This window comes from Melospiza melodia, chromosome 9 (genome assembly GCF_035770615.1).
Source record: "Melospiza melodia melodia isolate bMelMel2 chromosome 9, bMelMel2.pri, whole genome shotgun sequence".
NCBI lineage: Eukaryota > Metazoa > Chordata > Aves > Passeriformes > Passerellidae > Melospiza > Melospiza melodia.
Genome location: NC_086202.1, coordinates 15221596 through 15239890, shown reverse-complemented (window position 1 = coordinate 15239890; position 18295 = coordinate 15221596). Strand labels below are relative to the sequence as shown.

General features: G+C 36.7%; 1 protein-coding gene across 7 annotated transcripts in view; it reads left to right on the top strand.

Moving 5' to 3' along the window:
• The window catches only part of DNTT (DNA nucleotidylexotransferase), a 148439-nt gene that overhangs the window by 71099 nt on the left and 59045 nt on the right, over positions 1-18295 (top strand). For all 7 annotated transcript variants that reach the window (XM_063163457.1, XM_063163451.1, XM_063163455.1 and 4 more), the window contains 4 exons: positions 1514-1688; positions 8196-8321; positions 16082-16252; positions 17541-17612. In XM_063163457.1, the coding sequence (XP_063019527.1) occupies positions 1641-1688; positions 8196-8321; positions 16082-16252; positions 17541-17612 (417 nt within the window). In that variant the 5' untranslated portion in view covers positions 1514-1640. The remainder of the gene's footprint in view (positions 1-1513; positions 1689-8195; positions 8322-16081; positions 16253-17540; positions 17613-18295) is intronic.

The following is an 18295-nucleotide window of genomic DNA, read 5'->3' as shown; positions in this document are numbered from 1 at the left end:
TTAATGAAATTGGTGATCACTCATTTGAATAAGGATCACAGAGATACGCCAAGGGATTTTCTTGGTTTTCTGGAAGGTAATTTGCTTTGAAGTGTGCAGTCTGCCTTTAACAGCAGGAACATGTTTTGAAGTCCATGCTAACCAGTGATTGCCACCAGTGGTGGTGTCCTCTCTGCTTTGACAGGCTGATGGCTCCACTTCTCCAGCTCTTACAGAGGGCTTGCAGAGCAATCTTTTAGAGGTCCTTCATTGGAAATTTACTGTATATGGCTGTCACCATCACGGGCTATCAGAAAGTCACAGACTTTCAAATGGATTTGGCTGCCATTAAGACAATTTATGTTCCAGCTCTAGCTTCCTATTGTAAAAATAGTGTCAAATAGTGACACTGCCTGTCTGTGCCTTACCTGCAAGTTTAGGAATCTGTTGCCTGATAGAAATGAATGTTGGACTATATTATCTAGATACTTAATTCTACAAGTTGATGGAAATGAAGAATTTTCTTCTTTCTCTCATGTTTTGTTGTGGGGGTGACAGCATCCTTGGGATGCATAGGGAGCAGGAGCACTCAGAATCATTCAGAATTTCCTACCAAATCTGTATTTTTTCCAAACTTGCTGAGAAACATCAGCAGGCCAGACAGAAACTTACAGATCATCCTAAGTATCCAGGTAATCTTTTCTTGAAACACAGCTTTGTCCCTGTCCATTATTTTTCGGTGATGTGTACAGAAGTGTCTCTTTTTAATCTTTAAAAGGATCACCTTTTAATCAGGTGATCCTTTCTAATGTTATTCTTGTACAACAACTGAAATTTACTGCAATAGCATTTTGGGCTATTGTATTTTTAGGCAATGTACACCATATAATGTATTGAATAACAATTCAAGCTGTAAATTTTGTATTCACTAAACCATCAGTTTTGTTATACTGGCTTGGCAGCAAGGAAATGGTCTTTATATGGAGCATGTAGTTCATAAGATTTAATTCATGAATATTTGGCAATGCCATGTGTAATAAACGGCTTCTTACAAGTACAGAAAACTTAAGTATCCTAATAGGTATTACTAGCTGGAAAGTTTTAAATAATTATTGTTAACTGACTTCTTAATGTTGCAAAGCTTTAACTCGTGGATGAGGAATATTGGGAAGAGGCTGTCAGGTCTTGTCAAGCAGCTTTTTAATTATAGTACTGCTTGTGTAAGCAAAATATTTTCAGAATTGCAAAGAATGTGCATTAGGTTAGTGTCTATGGAAGGTAAATGATCCTTCAAGAAAGAAAATGCTGCACTTACAGGAGCTGTCAGACTACAGTCTTTCCTCAAGGCAGAGTCAGTGACTAGAATAAATATATGGTGATATGAAAACTCCAGTGCTCCCACATCCTAAAGTACAATATATACTACAATTGTCAGGAAGTGTATGGTAAGTAAATACAGAAATAACAGCTTTGTATCTGCGTACAGTTGGATTCAGTGAAAAAAAAAGAAAACTCTTTGTATGCTTCTTGACAGTGATTCTGTCACTCATATTGTGGCTGAGAACAACTCTTACCTGGAGGTGCTGGACTGGCTGAAGGGACAGGCTGTGGGTGACAGCTCTAGGTTTGAGCTACTGGACATCTCCTGGTTCACAGCCTGCATGGAGGCAGGAAGACCAGTTGATTCAGAAGTGAAGTATCGTCTCATGGTAAGACTGATCCTGCAGTGTGAATGCAGTGATAGCCAGAATGAATGGCTGTGATTTTATTTATTTTTTAAATGAATATAGATATAATTGTGTTGTGTTATTATTTTTTTTTCTGTGAAATTTATGAGTAATTCACACAGATTCAATAGAGTAGAAACACCTTCTTTGCCTTCTTTGTCAGTGTCTGGTAATGCTGAGTTACTATTTCATCACAGAGTACAAACTGGCACATACAGAATTACAGAATGTTTTGGGCTGGAAGGGACCTTAGAGATAATCCAGCTCCCACTTCCTTGCCATGGACAGGAATACCTTCCACTAGATCAGGTTGCTCAAACTCCCATTCAACCTGGCCTTGAACACTTCCAGGCCAGCCACAGCTTCTCTGGACAACCTGGTCACATGCCTCAACACCCGCACAGAAAAGAAGTTCTTCTGTATATCTGATTCAAATTTCTCCTCTGCCAGTGTAAAGCCATTACACCCTGTCTTGTCACTGTCCCTTGGTAAGAAGTTCTCTCTCCAGCTCTCTAGCAGCCCCTTAAATTACTGGAAGGCTGCTGTTAGGTCTTCCTGGAGCCTTAAGGGGCTGAACAGCCCCAGCTCCTCTGCAATATCCATCAGTGAGGCACTTGTTGCTGTTCTGGTGCTTGTGGTATTTGCTCAAATACATCAATATCATGGTAAATATCCCAGGGAAAGCAGGGCACTTCAATGGGCTGTTGATGGCATTCTTGGCATCCTCAAAACAATGCAAAAATATTACAACTTTTGCTGTTGCAGGGTGATCAGGTAACAGCTGGGCCCTTGAAGGACCTATGAAAAGAAGACTGATGTAGTCTGTGGACATGTGTTTACAGACTTGGCACCATCAAGTAATTGTGCTAAGTTTTATTATACTCTGTTGTCTCTCAATGGAAGCTGTAAGTCGGAGGATATTGAAAATGGCAGGTTGATGATTTGATGCAGGGTGTTTGACCTTGAAGAAATGGATGATTATGTTTTCCTCTGATCTATATCTGATAAATTACCTGCTAGTTTCTCAGATTGGAGCACAGTGAGGAGAAGTGGTACTCAATATCTTGGCACAGACTCTAGAGTGGTGGGGGTTTGGTGGGGATGCCAGGCGTGCTGTGCCCAGCTTGTGCCACTGAGCCATGAAATAGGCCCAGCAGTGCAGCTGGAAAGAAGCTGTCCCCTCCTTCTGCACCCGTCCGAGCCTCATGGTGAAGGGTTTCATGTGCACCAGCAAAGAAATTTATTCATATGTGAAGAGAGCTACAAGTCTGATCTAAAGCTCTCTAAAGTAAAGCGAAGGATTCCTGCTGATTCCTGAGGGTCTGGATTAGGCTCTGTGTGACCACGCTGGGACCAGGGTAGGATGTGCAGCATGTGCCCTCCTCTGAGGCGCAGAATGCCTGAATATTTAACAGCAACATTGCTCTGTTTGCTGCTTCATCATTTTGGTATTTAGATTATGAAGGGTGATGCATAAATACCATCCTTTCCCAAGAAAAAAACTGTAGCTGATTATTTTTTTTTCCCAGTCATATTGGATTTTCCTTGCCAGAAAATATTTTCCAGGTTTTTACATACAAGAATTACTGTTTAATAACAGTTTGGGTTGGGGGGAGGGGGAAGTGAATACACCAGATGGAGCTGTCGCTCTCAGGCTCAGCATGATTCCATGACAGAATGTGTGTTTATATTCGAAATCCTTTCAAGGATATATTTTTGCAATAAATTTATAACATTTTTCAGTGAATCTGCTGGAGGGAGAATAGACAAAGGAAATTAATACAAAAAGAAAAAAATAAATAAGGAAGTCTTGTAACTACTGCTTTATTTTATGTTACAGGCCATAAAAATATAAATACAGGGAATGCAGAGAAGTTCTCTAAACAAGTAATGCATCAAAACCACAAACAAAATCCTGTGAGCCTTCCTGAGAGTTTCACATCAGCATTAAAAGTAAAACAAATTACCTTTTATGTGCATTCTTAATTTCGGCAATATGAACACACCTATAGATTCAGATAGCTCAGAAAATGTGATTTCATCATTTTTTTTTCTTTTCAGTGCTAGAAACACCTTTGTTTTTCTCCAAAATTCCTCCAATTTTCTTTTAAATCAATAAGAAGTTTTTTTTAAGTCTATGAAACTGCCTTAGTTTTATATAAAATTCCTTTTGGAATATTGGTGTAGCATAAACTTCTGAATAAGGTATCAGCACTGTCAGGAGATCGTAATTATACTGTGAGACTGGCTCTGCAAGTAAAAGCTTATGTTTTTATTGAAACATAAAGATTTCATGCTAATAAATGCAGAGCACAATAAGTAAGCCAGTGACAGCTATACTGGTATTTTTAAAGCTTATAAAACCAATCTTAATTATATAGTTGCTCTGAAGTAATAAACATTTTGTAAAGAAAACAAGGAGAAAAGAATTCTAGGAGTGTAGCAAATTTTTGTAGATAATTTTATTGTTGCAGTGTCACCATGCTAATTCTTTTTTCTGCCTTGAGAAATGAGGAAAGATTGAAGTAAAGGTTAATTTTCTTTTTAAGTACTAGACCGAACTCATACATAATGTAATTTAATTGGAATTTCACTGAAGACAAATTTGGTTCGTTATGTCAGACTTGTAAAATGTGAAATGAAAGTGAATTAACAAACCTTGAACTCAAGCTAGATCATTAAGGTTTTGAAGTAAAAGGAATGGATTGCAGTGGGAGAATGTTTTGGGTGAAATCTTGTTGCCATGTAATTTTGTGGTCAAATTTCCATTAATATCAATAGCAGCAAGATTTAATCTCTCAGATCCTGCAGTAGCCTATTTGGAAGGTTATTCCTCATTCAGGACATTTGTTTTACTGCATTAGTAAAAAGAAACGCCCTTCTTCATGCAAAACAAGGGGAATAAAGTCAGAGTTACAGACCATTAGCTAACATCCTAATTACAATTGTCATTAAAGTACATCTTTCTGTGGTAGTGATGATCCAAGAGATGCTCTGATGTCAGTGATTTATAGAGAATGAAAGGTTGGTTGACCAGATCTAAGATGGACAGAATTATTATTGATTAATTCAGTCACACTTGACTTTTAGGGTTAGTAGCCATCATTTAGTTTAATTTTAAGCTTTGGAAATGTGGTAGCCAAATATCTGCTTTGAGAGGGAAGCAGAATATTTCTGTGGCCAAGGTCAGCCCTTTCCTAGCACAAGCAGGAGGGTATCCTTGACAATAGCAGGACATGGACATTGATGGGTACACAAGGGCATCCCCACATGCCAGAAACTACTGATGCTTCCTGGGTTGTGGAAGAGAAATAGGCAGAGGGGAGGTGTTCAGAGAGGTAAAAAGAGAGGAAGAGATCCTTAAGGGTTGCTGCACACTCAGCAGCCTTAAGAACAGTGCTGTGATTGCATCTCTTCTGCCTTTTCCTCAGTCAGAACCCAGAAATTGTTAGCTAATTAGTTTTTGTTTGTTTGTTTTTGTTAGTTTGTTTTTTCCTAGAAAGGAAAAGAGATTTATTTATTTGAAGAAAGGATTTTTCTCCACATTAGGGAAAGAAAGTACCATCTTTTGATCTTTTGTCTTATCCTGTGTCAGGAAACATATTTAACATTTTCTGGAGCATCTCGCTCTGTTTCATTGTGAAAGAGAGAGGCTGTAAGTAATGGAAGAAATCCTTCATCCTGACAGTCTGAGTTTCTCAGGAAATAAAAATGAAACCTATAAACTGTCTGCCTTCTCTTCATAAAATTCTGGATATCAGAGGACTTTATTATTTGGTCAATGCTGCCAGGGTTTTAGAGAGCTGCTGGCTGCTTGTCTCTGTGCACTTCATTCACTGCTGCTTCATTTTCTCCCTGTTATTTCCCTGTGTCATTAAACTTCTTGGTGTGTTAAAAAATAATTTGACAAAGAGCAAAGTAGTCCCCTGCAATATTAATTCTGCAACCAAGTCTGTCTGCTTTACAAACTGATGCTAGTGGTAAAGGCTGTTTCTCCATGTGGAAAATGTCAGTGTGAAAGAGAGTAGCAAGTGACATTCACTGCAGCCTGGATATGGGGTAGAAACTCTGACTAGCTCTAGTGATTAAGTAGCCTACACATTTAGGTATTTTTCAGTGGTTGCCCCTGTGCAGTGTGCTGCAAATTCATTTAAATGTAGAGTTATCTTAAAAAAAAAAGGAATTTTTAATGCTTATATTTTTCCATTTTTCTCTTCTCTTTAGTTGTTTTTTCCCAGTACTAGAAATTATTTTTGGTCTAATGAATTTCCAGGATTCCTTGTTCTACACTGTAATTGCTATTGATGGAAGTTTAGCTTTGTCCTGTAATCTGTACAAATAATTTTTTTCTCATCTAGTTTTCTCACCAAATATATATTTGCGTAGTATCAATTCAGCTCATGTTCTGCTGCTGATAGATTATTTCTATAGTTCACATGCAGGCATTATAATAGTCCCTGCAAATCAGACTGTAGCAATCATTGTTTGCCAGATGTTTTTCCTGTTAATTTCTATCCAGATTTTCTTCTGTTCTTATATATAATCAAGGCCAGGTAACTAAATGCATCGCTCTTACTGATTAAGGAAAATGCTCAAATATCTCTACTAAGGCAGGAATACGATGTTTCTGTCCAGTCTATCACACTCTTAAATGCACAGATTTTCTGCATTAGTTTTGCCCTCCTTCACAGTAGCAGCTGATGCTGCATGTAGGACTCCTGTTCTTTGTGTGTCTGTGTCCCAGAGAAGGTAACAGCTTATTATATATTCTGTTCAGTAACATTCTGTTTGTTCACAGTCTTTGCAGCTGGCACTATCATTTCAAGCAGTATATTAGCACTAATCAATCATAGTTTATATGATTTAAAATCAATTTTAAAATATAATTCATGAATGTGTGCAGAAGTGGATAAGTTGTGTTGCTGTCCTGACTGAAACCCATTTTGGTTATTCCCAAGACTGGTCTTACACATAAAATTGCTTTCTTCCTTTCAGGGCATGCTCTGAAAACCACCATATAATTCACTGCTCCTTCAGTTGTGCAAGCAAATACCTTTGTGTGTGTGAATACTGTTCTTGAACTACTTTGTATCAAATACAAAGGCAATGTAGCATGAAATGATAATTGGGAATGTGGTTATGAAGATACACACATGCTTGTAGGTTTGCTAGCCTTTGTGTGATTGGATACAGGGAAAAAAGGGCTTATCATTCCATTTTTGGTGTGAAAATTCTTTTATGTATTTTCATGACATTTTTTATTGTAGTTGTTGAACTCTTTCCCTGTGGCTTTTGGATAGTGCAATGGAATAAGTTTTTGACACATCTGCCAAAAATTTTCAAGCAGAAGGACCAAGACCAAAAAATACAGGGAACTGTTAGAGGTACTTCATGTTTCTGAAGTATTTCAGATTTGGCACATCAAAGAAAGTGAAAGAATTGAAGGACTGGATATATAAAGCAGCAGAAAACCAGTGTGAGTTTGCCTTTTTCTAGGTGCTTCCTAGTCAGGACATCCACATGTTGAGGACTTGTGCTCAGGATTCTCTTTTGCCAGTGGGGATATGACTCTGAATCCTGCCTTTCAGGAGAATTCCTGTCTTTGAGGGATGGATTGCCCACAGACCTGTACGACCTTGATCTATTTTGCATGGAGCAAAAAATTAGGTGAAAAGTGAATGAGCATGGAGGCAGCCTGGAGATTGGGAAATGCCCATTCAAGTCTTGGCATTTGTCTCAGTTTCCCTGCTTTGGTGAACATGTCAAAATGATGTCTGGATTGGATCAGCATCTATGGGAATATTGGCTAAGGGAGCAACCACATCACCAGCTGGCTGTTGAGTGAATAAAGGATGGTGATTACTCTTCTGTAGCTGTTTATAAATGTTTCCTTCACTCTAAAATGACTCCAAAATTAAACATTTAGCTGGATGAATTAAATCCAAAAGAAAAAGTTTTCTATAATTTTACCTGCAAGAGGGGAGAAAACTTGATTTCTAATTCATACAAAAATTTTTCCCCCGCTATTGAATTTAGCTACAGACAGAAAAAGTCAATAGAACATTTCCCGTTGGTCTAATATCTCTAATCTTGTATTGAATAATCTAATGTTTTCTGTGAAAACTCTGTGTTTTAGAGCTTATCTGCTCTTAAAGTTTTGTAGTTTTTCAAACTTACTGCAGTAGTGAGAGTAGTAGAGACACACATCATTTAGAAAGACCATTTTTTAAAAAATGACAGTGCCATTGAAAACTCCCTGTAAGAACTTACTGCAGAAAAGCAAAAATCCCAGTAATCACCAGATAAACTGTACTGTCAGTCCAGCCAATGTGAAATCACCTGTTTTTCATAGCAGGATGACAGGAGCATTATTATTTTCTTACCTGCTCTTCAAAGGTTTGTATTTTGGGCTCATGAAATGTACTTTTTTTTATTTTTAAGCTATTTGCCATGTGTGTCACTAACTCTTCTTTTTTTTACCCTTGTTAGGAGCAATCCCAATCTCCTCCTCTGAATACACCTGCATTGGAAATGCCAGCATTTATTGCAACAAAAGTATCTCAGTATTCATGCCAGAGAAAGACAACTTTAAATAACTACAACAAGAAATTCACGGTAATATTTATTCTGTCTATAAAATAAAAGCTGGTATAATTAGAATAATTACTATAATACTTGCCTCAGTATTTTCTGTGGCACCCTCAGCAAATTCATGAGTAAACAGGCAGCATAATAACAATTTAAAAAGTTATAAATCTGCCATACTTAAATTAAAATTGAGTGCAAGCTTACTTGCATCCTCTAAGTATTGCTGAAAGCTTAACACAGTGGATCTTTAAATACATTAACAGCTTGTAAACACATGAATTTTTAAAACAAATGATAGAATAACATTCCAAAAATGTCTTTTACCCTTTCATCACAGTCTTATTTGACAAACTGGAAGAATGATAAACAAAGTTGGGTTTAGGTGAGTCCAAGGTTCTTCACAGTTGCTGTGCTGCCTTTTGGTTTGCCCAAGTTCAGTTCTTCAAAGTATGGTACTAAACTTCAGATTTTCACAACTGAGCAATTATGAAAACAGACTGCATATAATTACTTTAGCATCACAAAACCCCCTTTGAATTGCCTACTTAAATAGAAATCTTGGAGACTGTCATATATCCTAGTTAATGCCCATAACATTGCACATTTCAGAGGGTATGAAGGGTCTGAGTCCTTGAGTCTAAATTCCTCTGGAGTTCTTGTGCTTAATGGCTCCTCCTGGCTCTAAATACTCAGTGACCACTACTCAAAAGGAAACATTTCTCAGAGACTCTAATGTAGTGCAATCTAAATATATCTGGCATAGTTACATGCATATGTTTCAACTATAACATCAAACACTTCCTCATTTTCCTAAAGCTTTATTATGTGTTTTGTTATTATTTATAATTTTCATGATTCTACTTGTGTGTTCCTGTAAATACATACAAATACTGCAAGAAAATATTATTTGTAAGATTCATATAAAAAGAATAGCAACAGATGCCAGTTATTGGTGAATATAAACCCTTTACCAGGTAAATACTAAAACGTTTGGGGTATTCAGAACTAAAGATAAACCTACAAGGAACTCAAAAATGTCTTGATCTGGGAATGCACAGTTAAAAATTAAACAAACTAAAATTTGGCTTGTAGTTATGCTTTGAAATAATCAGAAATTACAGCAAATATATGCTACTATTTATGGTAGCCATGTAGGTTAAACTGTTTGCTTATTTACAAAAAGCCCCCTTTGAGCAACATGATGGGAATTGAGTTTTGACCCTGTTTTGAGTCTGAGGTTGGGCTAGAGACCTTCTTAAGTCCCTTCCAACCCCAGTGTTACCAGTATTCCCAAAACTGCTGCTTTTGAAATGGCTGCATTTCCCTACCTCCTGCTAGAAAAAAGGGCTGTGATTGCAACCATTTAACCTCTTGAAAGCAGCAGTTCTTTTTCACTGTTTATAAATATCAAATACAAGCTGCTGTAGGGGAAAATGTCACACCAAATATAGTATGACTGAAACATTATGTAAAATACCAAACTTCTTGGAGAAATAGGAAGTAAGTGTCTTAGTTCTACACTTCCTGAAAAGAGTAGAATGTGGGACCTGGCTCTTTGATGAATTTTCTATATCACAACATTTTGTAAGACATTCTAAAGGTAAAGAATTAAAAGGAATATGACGGATAATGGCAAAGGAAAATGTTTGCTCCCAGAAGGCACAAAGTTGTTGATTTAATTGTCATTAGCATTTAGACCACATTTTTAGAGTGGTTTCTGTTATACCTGTGTTTCACAGAGGCAGTCCCTAAATTGCTTCCAGCTTTATCAATGCAGCAGTCTTAATGTCAAAGTACAGCTTGTATTTGTTGAGTGAATTTAGCTGAACACATTAGAAGTGGGGCAGTTTGATGATGGGAGTATGGAGATTCCCTTCTGTTACCCTATTTATTAAACATTTCTGGGTAGACACTGGGTTTTGTGGTGACAAAAGTGTCAGTTTTTTCTCTTCAACATATTTTGAGAGTAACTTCTCAGAGCTCATGCTGTGTTTTGTTTCTGGAGGTGGAACTGAGTAAGTTTATGAATCTGTCTAGAATCAGCATCTTGACAGCTGTAATGGAACTCCTCAGGGCTGTTGCCCTTATTCCTCACAGCCAAAGCTGGCAATGACAGCTGAAGGGTTGGGTGTTTATGGGCTGCCAGAACTGGCCCATGCCTTGGAGAACTGCCAGTTAGTCTGCCTAATGTCACAGGAGCCTGATTTTTAGATTTGCTGTTGTTTTGTTGGCCTTGTATTAATCCTGTAATTCACATTCTCAAATAAAAGCATTCCAACAGATTTCTCAGTGCAGGCACTTAGCAAATGCACTGAAGCATTGGTGTAATTCACTTGTGCATGCTGTGAGCAGCCAACCATTAAATGACAGATTTTCCTTGGGTCAATACCATACATCCTGAAAATTGGGTCCAAACCATCTTGAGTTATGTGTTGATGGTGGCATTTTGTTATAACATGGGCCAGGCTTGTTCCTTTTTCTTGCAGATTTTCTGTTTTCTTTGGTTAGCTTGTTTTCTGATCATGCCCATAACAGGGGTACAAACCTATTATTTGCTAATGCATCCTTCAATGAATTCCTGGATTCTTCCTTTTACTGGACTTTGCCCTGAGATGTTGTATCCAGTTCCCCTTTCAAATAAGTAGGAGTTACATTTGAGAAAGTGTAGTAATTACATTGGAGCAGACACTAATAGGCAGCAGTGTGGGTGCAGCAGGATTTATACATCCTGGTTTCTTGGGAGAGGTACTTTAGGGGTCTTGATTTCTGAAGAAATTGATAATTAGTGACCCTTTCTAATCTTGAGTCCTGTTCTGCATATATTTCATCATGAAAGACTCATTAAAAAAAGTAACAGATATTTGATGACAGCTCATGAAGAAAAGCTGGTGGTTTAATATACTAGGTGCAATTTCAATGTTCAAATGTCTCATGTTTCCTGTCTGTTGTAATAACCAGAAAAAAACTTGCAGAAAGTTACAACAAACCAGTTCTACACATAGAAGAAGCTACCGAAGAGTTGACATAAATTGCAGATGTCAAGATTTTGTTAGTGCATTCAGTATGGGGCAAGTCTTAGTCAAATAATTTATGAGCTGTTGTGTAGTAAGGCTTGTGGTGTGAAGAACACACTAAGAATGTCAGATGCCAAGGAGTAGACAGTGGAACCATGGTTCAGTTGATGGGGTAGAGATGCAACTGCTTCAGGCTCAGTCTCTGTGCGGATTTTGGGTCCCAGTGTCCCCTGGCCTGGGGGCAGGCAGGCTGGGAACCCCTACTGGGGTTTTGCTGACCTGTCTGGTCCAGGAATGCCCCTGAACACATCACCCTACTCACAAGTGAGCTGTGGCTGCTCACATGGGCAAAGCTGCAGAACAAAAGAGCAGATCCTCTGAGTAGTGTCTGTACCTTAGCAAGTTTCCTTTACGTTTGTCTTAAATATGAGCGTTATTATGGAATATAATATTCCAGTATTGTTCTCTGGCTTATTTGTAGCTATCTTCTCTCTCCCACTGAAAATATACACTTGGAGGCTGCATTGTGTTTTCTTGTGCTAAAATAAAAGGAGTCATTCTGCTGTGCCCAGGAGGGGATGTTGGATTTGAATACTAATATCAGACTGCAATAAAATTCAGAAAGACATTCTTCTGTGAGGAAAATACAATTTAATTCTTACAGAAGAAACTAATTAAGTCAGAGGCAAATGGTTCTGTGATTCTAAGGCTTATTGCTAATGCTACTGGATGTTACTTTGCTTTGGCTGTTACTCATGGTAATGAGAATGTGGATGTTTAGCACAGGAAAGATGCCTGGTTTCCTTTCCACTACGTTAGAGAAAAATAAAAAATAAATATTTCTTTCTTCTTTTGTATCTTCCAAAGAATGTATCAATTATGCCAATGGCTCAAGCACTTATTATTATGTTATTATTATTATTATATTTTAAAACATACCTCAGAAGATCCTCATTTTCAGTTTTATAATCAACTTGGGAGCTGTGTAGTAGAAAGCCACTAACTGAGTGGACACTCTTAATACAAGCTGTAGTGTTCCACTGACACAGCTTGCTTCAGTAAAAATCTGCAGACTGCACATATGAATTATGATGTGAATGTGTGCAAAGTGTATGCCTATTCAAAAATAATTGATTGTTTGGTCTAAGGAGTAAATATGTATTCAGATTTTTAAGATAAATGGGAAGGTGCTTTGTAAAATACAGAGCACAATGGCATCTTTACTTTTCAGCAGTTTAAATTTGTGTGATACATCAATCTATGTTGCTTTCTTTGACCATATTAATGTATGTAATATATATGTATGTTATATTTCTTATTACTCAGTGTATCTATCATGCAGGTCATTGTTTTGTGATTAACACTCTAACTGCATTTCTGTGCTGTGTCAGCAGACATTTTTTCAAAGTTGTATTGTTTTCTTTTATAATGTGGAATAATATTAAAACTTCTCAGAATTCCTCTCTGTTTCAAGAAATGAACTTGTTATTGTTTCTTAATATGAGGAGCAACTGGAACTAATGTGTTTATTTCTTGTAATGGTGTTTATGCAGGGACCCTGAGATCATGCACATTATGCTTTTATTGTTACTTTTTCAGCTCCTTTGTTTTTCTAGCTGATGTAAAATAACATGATAAAATCTTAGGATCTGGGAAAGTGTTGGGCTTTTCAGTCCAGATACAAAACCAAAAAAATCAGACTGAACAAAAAAGAGTAATTTCATTTATTTGGAAGTAACTTTTGTCAATAATGCAGGTTGGCCTAAATTGCTTAATTCTTCTTGAAATAAGCACCTGAAGTATTTATTTTCTCTCTCTCAGCCTATACCAAGGTCACTCACATGCCAGATATTTCCTCCTACCAACATACAAAATTGAGATTTACCGAGGTGGAAGAGAGAGGAAAATTATTTGAATGAAAGCTGCATTCTAAAACTTTGGTTGCTTTTGAATGATCATCAAACACTGATGATGCTGATGTAATGAGTAGGGGGACCTGTCCTTTGGATTTGCAACCTACTAAATAAACATGTAGAAAAGAGTGACTGAGAGGAAAACAATTTAACTCAAATTGCTGTTCTGAGTATAACAGGTTCTCAAACACATACCATGTAAGATTTTTGGGGATTTTAGTCACAATTTGCTATTAAGCTCTTTGGCTCCTTTAGCTAATTTGTGCTGCAGTAATGTTTGCAGACTCAAGTAAGGTAGGAGCCTTTTTTATGAGCGATGCTGTACAAGCACATTGTGAAAGCATTCATGCCCTGGAGTGTTCGCAGTCCTAATAGAGAGTGAATGGTAGGGAAACAATGGTAGGGAGGTGTGGAGCAGTTTTCCAAGCTGGCAGCAAAGCTGTGAGTGTAAGACAAGGGTCTTACATAGCTGTAAGACAAGTGCCCTCTCCATAAAGCTGTAATAAATTCTTTACAAAACAGATTAGATTTAAAATATGGGGGTTTTAGATTTAAAATATGGGGTTTTTTTGGTGTAATATTTATAATTTCTGTTCTAGCAGAGTCTTAAACTGAGTTTATTAAAGACTGTTTTGCAAGTAGCAATGGACCAGCTCTGACATTGTTGTTGAGAATAGCATGAAATAGCACATGGGACCACTAATTTGTTTTGCTTTTCTGCATGACTTGTACTCTGATAATCAGGCTGAATGTTACTGGGTCAGCTGTTCAGCAGCCAGAAAGTAGCATGGTCTTACTGATTATTTTTTTTCTGAGAATCATTCTCATATATTATTTGAGAATCTTGCACTTTTTCTTGGTTTCACAGGAGTGATTTTTAGTATTTATAGTATTTCAGTTTGCATTTTTTGCATATATAAGATGATTACTGGTAACTTTGATGATGAAATGAATGATATTTTATCTTATTAGTTCTTAAATACCAGATATTAAATGAGAATCAGAATTCCTGTCTATATCTGTCACCTTTCTTATTTTTAACACAATTCAGCAAAATCTTAGTGGGTCTTGGATCTGATCCACTGGAATCTGGAAGTGCATTTAAACCCCACATTTTTGCCTAATCCAAGTCTCACCAACAAACATTCCACAATTTCAGAGACAGAAGTAAAATATTCAATAACCAAAGAACTGAAATGTAGCCCAGCTCTGTTACATATTTAATTAGAGCAGACCCTGCAGAGTACTCTGAAGATAATGAAATTCTAATGTGCTGGAAATCTCTGGAAATTTACTTTCCGTTTAAACTGGTACTTTTTAAATAGGTAATCTGAATATTGATCTGATTGATAAAGTGAAGGTGAGGTGCTTCATGTAAGACATATAATAGTTTAGAATAAATGGTCAATAACTTTCCTTTTTATATCACCATAAGTTGACTTCACCAGAGATCCATTAGATTGTAGATTTTTATTAAATAATATTAGGTTTTTGTATGCTTTTCCCCTCTAGAATATTACTCAATATGAGCTATACTGTTTAATAGACAGCAAGTCCAGTTGCTGTCTTTTTTTAATAAATAAATGTTTTAATAAAAAGAATTGTAAAAGCAGTTTTATGTTAAAAGACACCTGTAATTAGTTGCAGCATTTGCAGGCACTGTGGTTTTTTTGCACAGAGAATAATGAATATTCAATACTCTTTAATTGTTTATTTTAAACAGCTTAATGAGCTTCACAAAGGCAGGAAAACACTGAAAAATGTAAGCTAGAATCATAAAAATGCTTTGATTATATTTTCTTGCTGACTATCAACAGCCTCTGAGTGAAATGTTTCATGTGATTGTGTTTTTCAGTAGTGATGGTGACACAGCTTTTCTGAGAGCTGCCCTCCTGACAGTGGGAAGGGGCTGACACCTCTGTGCAGCAGGGCTGGTGCTGGGATGTGCAGACACAATTATCACAAGGGCTGATTATTCAGTGTAGAGCACTTCATGATTATTCAGTGTAGGACACTTCAGATGTGCATGTGAGAAGCTGCCTTTTGGGAGTGAGAAAAAGCATTCCAGGACTTTTTGAGCACTCTAATCAAGAAGATGGTTTTGCAGCATTGGTTCCCTCTCAAAAGCTGATACTCTACAGTGGCAAACAACAAAAAAATTCCTCTATACCTTTGTGTGATCTGTTCCCTGCATTTAATTTCTAAAATTCTCTGCTGTTAATATAAATATTTTTTCATATATTCTGTGAGGGAGATAGACCTCATTTGGATCATTTAGGAAAAAACCAGCTATATGGACATTCCTCAGGTATTTTTGAGTGAAATATTAAATAAACCAAACCATAAAGAGCCATAAAGAAAATGTGTTTCTATTTGCGAAGTTATACATCTGAAAAATGAAGAAAAGGAGAATTTGTTCCCTAAATTACCAAGTAGAAGAATGACTACGTGTTCAAAAAGATGCAGGTGGTTTCCAGTACTGCCACAGATTCCTATTTGGTTGTGTCTGAAAATGCAGACGTTACATGGTGATCTGCTGGATTACCTTATGGTTGGGCATAATTCTAAAAATTATGGCTCTATTTGACACCGATTTATAAGATCCACATAGAATATAGAAGGCAAATGTCACAAAATGTTTTCAAGTTTGGCTCTAAAATACTGTTTTAATGACACCTGGAAAACTTCAAGTTGGTAGAAAATTGGTCTGCTTTTTTTTTAATGAACTCTATCTTTTCTATGTAGTGAAAAGGAGTAATTCTTGAATTAGCATGCAAAGTAACCTTTCTAAGGAGCATACTGAGTATTTTAAGCTTTTATTAAACTTTTTTTTTTTTTTCTCTACCTCACCCTGTCCCAGGATGCCTTTGAGGTAATGGCAGAAAATTATGAGTTCAAAGAAAATGAAATATTCTGCCTGGAATTTTTAAGGGCAGCTTCTTTGCTGAAATCTCTTCCATTTTCAGTAACCAGAATGAAAGATATCCAAGGGTTGCCCTGCGTGGGAGACCAAGTCAGAGATATCATTGAGGTAATGCACTTCTGAATTATCTGCCAATGGATTCTTTTACAGGTCAGCATTTACAGGTCACAGGGAGGAGCACTGGCACATCTCTGTGTGTGTACAAACCTTCTGCATTTCCTGTAATAATAATGTGTTTTCTATGCTTCTAAGAATGAAATGATTTTTGGAAACCTTTTGTGATAACACAAGGGTCAGTCATGGAACCCCCACTCTTAGGAATGAGGGTAACAAGTGAATAAATACGAGGGAATAAATAAAGCAGTATGAGCTTTGCATGGAATTTCTAAGGGCTCACTCTGATTTCGATGCAACAGTTAAACTGTTAATAGTTTTGTTCATGTGACTTCTGCCCTTGGCAACATCACTTCACTCACCTGAATGCTTTATTAGAAATATATTTTTTGTGGAAGTGGTAAATATTTTAGTACTTTAATGTTAAATCTTACCTTGCTAGGTTATAGCAAGTTATATATAGTTGTAGCAGAGCCTTTTAGCCCGGTGATGGATGAACTCTACATTCCTACTGGAACTTGGAGTATTCCCTGCATTTTTCTTTAGTTCTTAGCCTTTTCAGGACCCACATCTGAGTGCTGCTGTTCCAGCAGGTAGCTGCTCAGGGGTCATTGCTGAGTGCTGTGCTTTGCTCTGGGTCCTCATTTCCCCATTCCACCAGTTAAGAATGCACCCTCTGAAGTGCTTTCAGTACCTCCTGTGTGGGGGCTGGGATTGCAATGGAGATTCCACAAAAAATAGGATGGTTTTTAGGGGTGCTATTGGTGGTTTTCTTTGTTAGTTTTATTTTTAATTTTTATCAGAAAGACTAAAAGAAATGCACACTCCAGAAAAAAGGTATTTGTTCTTGCAATGGTCTTACTTTTGAGAGTAGAAAACGTAACCAAATAATGAAATCTAATTTTCAGGACAAGTCATTGATAGCTTGTGATAAATAACTGCTTTCTGGCTGTGACTTTATGAGTAAATAAGTACTGTGAAATATATTCCATGGTCCCAGTTTCTACTTCATCCTTGAGTAAATTTATGAGTAAGTAAGGACTGTGAAATTTATTCTGTGGTTCCAGTTTCTCCTTCATCCTTCAGCAATTTTCTTTCTTTAGAAGGGTTGCAGAATTTGATCCTAAGGGAATAAAACAATATGCTTGCTAGGGGTTCTTTATTGATTAATAAATATTGATAAAACTTGATTTTAGATTATTTCACTAAATCTTGTAATTGTAGTAAGGTCTTAAAATGGATTTTTAATTATTTTTAATAAATAATATTTTTCTTTGTTTAGGAGATTATTGAGGAAGGAGAGAGTTCTAGAGTTAAAGAAGTGTTAAATGATGAGCGGTACAAGGCATTTAAGGTAAATCCTTTGAGTTTTGTTGCTGCTGTTAAAAATTTTTCTCCCTTTAGTAGAACTTGGACAAGGCCATCCATGTTATTATAAAGGGAAAACCAATATCTAGTACAAAGAAGGATAGGTCTTGAATAAAAAGAAACGGATATCGAGAAACAGTGACAAGGAATAATGTGAAATATCTTTCTATTTTTAATTAATGTGGTGTATACATAGTTGCTGTTAAGTAATATAATGCAACTTACACTTTGCTGTAAGTTTAATGTGATGTTGGTTTCATTTTTGCCTCAACTGTTTATACTTTTAAAATTACTTCATTTTATTCTGGAATTAAGAAAAAAACAGATGAAGAAGATGACTCAGATCTATGGTAATTCTCTTTTGTGTGAGGCAGGAGGACTGGAGCTGTTTCTTCCTTAGGCATGTTGTAGAGCCTTATTCACACAACTTCATAGTTGCAGGGAATCTAAACCACATAAATACTGCAGTTCCCATTACTGAAATATTTATTGAATTCTCCATTGGAAGCATGCAGGATGAACAAACATGTTTCAAAATTTTATCTGCATTTTTGATCTCTATACTCAGTCTTCAGAAAAATTAAAACAGAGTAAGGATTGTTTAATTCTCCCTGTTATCACTCACTTTTGCTTCAGCTATCCAAAGGCTCTTCCATTCTCTCTGACCTG